This window comes from Hyperolius riggenbachi, chromosome 9 (genome assembly GCF_040937935.1).
Source record: "Hyperolius riggenbachi isolate aHypRig1 chromosome 9, aHypRig1.pri, whole genome shotgun sequence".
Taxonomy (NCBI): domain Eukaryota; kingdom Metazoa; phylum Chordata; class Amphibia; order Anura; family Hyperoliidae; genus Hyperolius; species Hyperolius riggenbachi.
The window spans coordinates 39408437-39411822 of record NC_090654.1 but is presented as its reverse complement, the minus strand read 5'-3'; the positions used below and the strand labels follow the sequence as shown (position 1 = coordinate 39411822).

General features: G+C 47.4%; 1 protein-coding gene across 2 annotated transcripts in view; it reads right to left on the bottom strand.

The window, feature by feature from the left end:
* The window catches only part of LHFPL4 (LHFPL tetraspan subfamily member 4), a 166990-nt gene extending 163884 nt beyond the window's left edge, over positions 1 to 3106 (bottom strand). For both annotated transcript variants that reach the window (XM_068252563.1, XM_068252562.1), the window contains exon 1: positions 2229 to 3106. In XM_068252563.1, coding sequence (XP_068108664.1) covers positions 2229 to 2634 — 406 coding nt within the window. In that variant the 5' untranslated portion in view covers positions 2635 to 3106. The remainder of the gene's footprint in view (positions 1 to 2228) is intronic.
* Between the last annotated feature and the right edge of the window lie 280 nt (positions 3107 to 3386).

Here is a 3386-nt window from a genome sequence, read left to right as displayed (position 1 = left end):
ATGCTGCCCATCTATCTATCTATCTATCTATCCCAAAAGAGAAACAAAGATCTATCTATCTATCTATCTATCTATCTATCTATCTATCTATCTATCTATCTATCTATCCCTCCCATCTCAATATAAGTAGATCGGGCTTTAATTAGAATCACAGACAGTGCAGGGCTCTTTATAGTAACAATTAAAGAAGTAAATCTGTAGGCAGTAGACACTTTGCCATGCAGTCTGTTATAGCATATCTGTTTTCTCTGCAACAGAGAAGTGCACAGCCACACTACTATCAGAATCCTAGGGATGAATGGAGGAGATGCGTCTGTCTGTCTGTGCTGTACGTCCCTCTATAGATGGATGGCGGGGTATCCCCGCCTATAGATGGATGGCAGGGTACCCTCGCCTATAGATGGATGGCAGGGTACCCTCGCCTATAGAGGGATAGCAGGGTACCCCCCCATAGTACCGCGGACACCAGTGCGCTATTTTTAGATTCTGTAACGCAATTGAAATCCTATTGCTACCAAGAGGCTGATGATTTCTCTCCGTTATTGTCCCCTCTTATTAAAACAGCATTCACGCATCCCAGCGGATGGCTAATGCCTTGTAATTAAACACCACTGCACATTTCTCATTTCTGTATCACCAGGGTTGCCTTCGGTCACCCCTAGGCGCTGCGAGCATAAAGCCTTCAAAATTGGCAAGTCGGATATCAGTTCTCTACAAAACTCAGCACGCCGGCTGCGATCGTTCACTAGAGAGAATGAAAACACGCTAGTTTATCGTAAAGAGGATGGATGCTGCCCCATACAACAAGGCAGCCAAAACACAGCTGCCTAGTTCGTCTGAACGTCAACTGCACCTGTGTAAATCACTAAGTCTAAAGCTAATGCGATATGACTAAATGCACAGACGCAAGAAGAGGGGGGAAAAGCGTGAAGCCTACACTGGAAATGACTCCAGTCATGCACCTCGTCACCACACTAAGGCTCCTATAATGAAATCCATCCATCACCTGCAATCCGTTTTGCGGCTTAACTTCTGAGCTAAATGACTATTTTTGAAGAATCGGAAGTTCACTCCGCACCTTCACACTTGGAAACAAACACATGCTATGGCATTAAAGGGCAACTATTGCAAAAAATAAAATAAAAAAGCATATAAATGTACATTTCTCCCAGAGTAAAATGCAATATACATTACTTTTTTCCTTAGTCGCTGTCACTTACAGTAGGTAGCCAAAATCTGACAGAACTGACTGATTTTGGACTAGTCCATCTCCTCACGGGGGATTCCTATTTCTTTATTTATAAAAGCACTTACTATAACAGTGTGCAGAGAGTAGAGAAGGCGGCTGACATCTTAGTATAGATCAGGCATGGGCAAACTTGGCCCTCCAGCTGTTAAGGAACTACAAGTTCCACAATGCATTGCAGGAGTCTGACAGCCACAATCATGACTTATAAAGGCAAATGCATTGTAGGACTTGTAGTTCCGTAACAGCTGGAGGGCCGAGTTTGCCCATGCCTGGTATAGATCGTTTTCAGGGAGGGCTTTTAGAAAAGAATAAAGGTAATAGATTGAGAATCTCCCATGTGGAGATGGACTAGTCCAGGATCTGTCAGATTTTTGCTACCTACCTACTGCAAGTGACCGCAACATAGGAAAAAAGTCATTTATAGTTCATTCATCTCTGGGAGAAATGTACATTTTGCATGTATGTATTTTAAATCTTACAATTTTTTTGCAAAAGAGGTCATCTAAATTTCATGTACCTATAAAGGATATAGATAAAATATGCTCTATGGGTGCCTATGGCCATTTAGAAGCCAGAAGCTGCAGTTAAAGGGGAACTGAAGTAAGAGGTATAGGGAGGCTGCCATATTTATTTCCTTTTAATCAATACCAGTTGCCTGGCAGCCCTGCTGGTCTATTTCTCTGCAGTAGTATCTGAATAACACCAGAAACAAGCATGCAGCTAGTCTTGTCAGATCTGACTTTAAAGTCTGAAACCCCTAATCTGCTGAATGCTTGTTCAGGGGCTATGGCTAATAGTATTAGAGGCAGAGGATCAGCAGGGCTGCCAGGCAACTGGTATTGCTTAAAAGGAAATAAATATGGCAGCCTCCGTATACCTCTTACTTCAGTTCCCCTATAAGTCTGATCCTTCACCAGTGGAAGCCAGGAGGAGATGTGAAATACTTGTCCTAGGACTGTGTTGCCTGCAAAGTCCTTACCTGCAAAGAGCTGCATCCAGGCGCAGATCTTGTACACAGTGGCCGTGTTGCAGAAGAAGAACAGGGCAAAGCAGGTGATGCAGCCCAGGATCAGCACCATGGACAGCAGCACAAAGAAAGCGGCTGCCTTGAAGGCTCCGGACGGGATGGTGCTGAAGTCGGTGAAGGACCCCCGGCAGGTGTACTCTCTGTTGCCCCCTCCGTTGCCCACACAGTAGTGGAAGAGCCCGAAGTAGCCGGGCTTGGGTGTATTGACGCTGTCCCCTATCCAGTAGGGTTGGATGAAGACCACCACGTTGATGATGGCAAAGCATATGGTGAAGATGGCCCACAGGACGCCTATGGCTCTAGAGTTCCTCATGTAATTGTCATGGTAAAGCTTGGAGGCTTCTTGAGATGGCAGCATCTTGGCTGGAGATGAGGTGCCCTCCCGCACAGTGTGGTAGACAAGAAAGAAGAAAAAACCCAAACCAAAAAAAGCCTCCTTAGATGCCACCAGCAGAAGCAGTAGGCTTGCGCTCGCTAGGCAGAGTGGCCGCTGAGAGCGTGTGGATGCCCCTTACACTAGGCATGCAGTCTGGACAGAGGGGCAACCCCTGGGCAGGAATTCCGATGCTAGTTGAGGTCTCCAGAAGAGGCTGCAGAGACACCAGTGCCGAGGCTCAGCCAGCTAATCAGACACAGTAGTAGCAGAGTCCCTGGGAGCAACAAGCCAGAGGAGAGGTGCCCATCAGATGCCCCCCGGCTGGAAGCGTGCCTAGTAGGGGGAAGGCGATGCCATGGACCCGGGCCATCAGCGGCAGGCTTGTTACAGCAGCGGAGACTTGGCTGGCTCTATCCTCCCCTGCAGCTGCTGGGACTCCATCTTTGCTGTGTGGCTGGTGCGCGCCCCCGACGCACGGCGCGCTCCCGCTGTAATGCAGATTTGGGGGGGAGAAGGGAGGAAAGAAAAAAAAAGAGGAAAAAAGGCACTCTTTTTGCCAGAGAGCTGGCTCTGATCTCATCTGCTTTCTGATCAGGGGAGACTGTGACAGCACAAGGCAGGAGCAGCAGCAAACAGCCTCCTATACACAAGAATAATCCAGCCCCCCTCTACCCTGATCCAGCAGTGTAATCCTCCTCTGATGTTTTGTGTTTAACACAACATGGAGTCCCCAT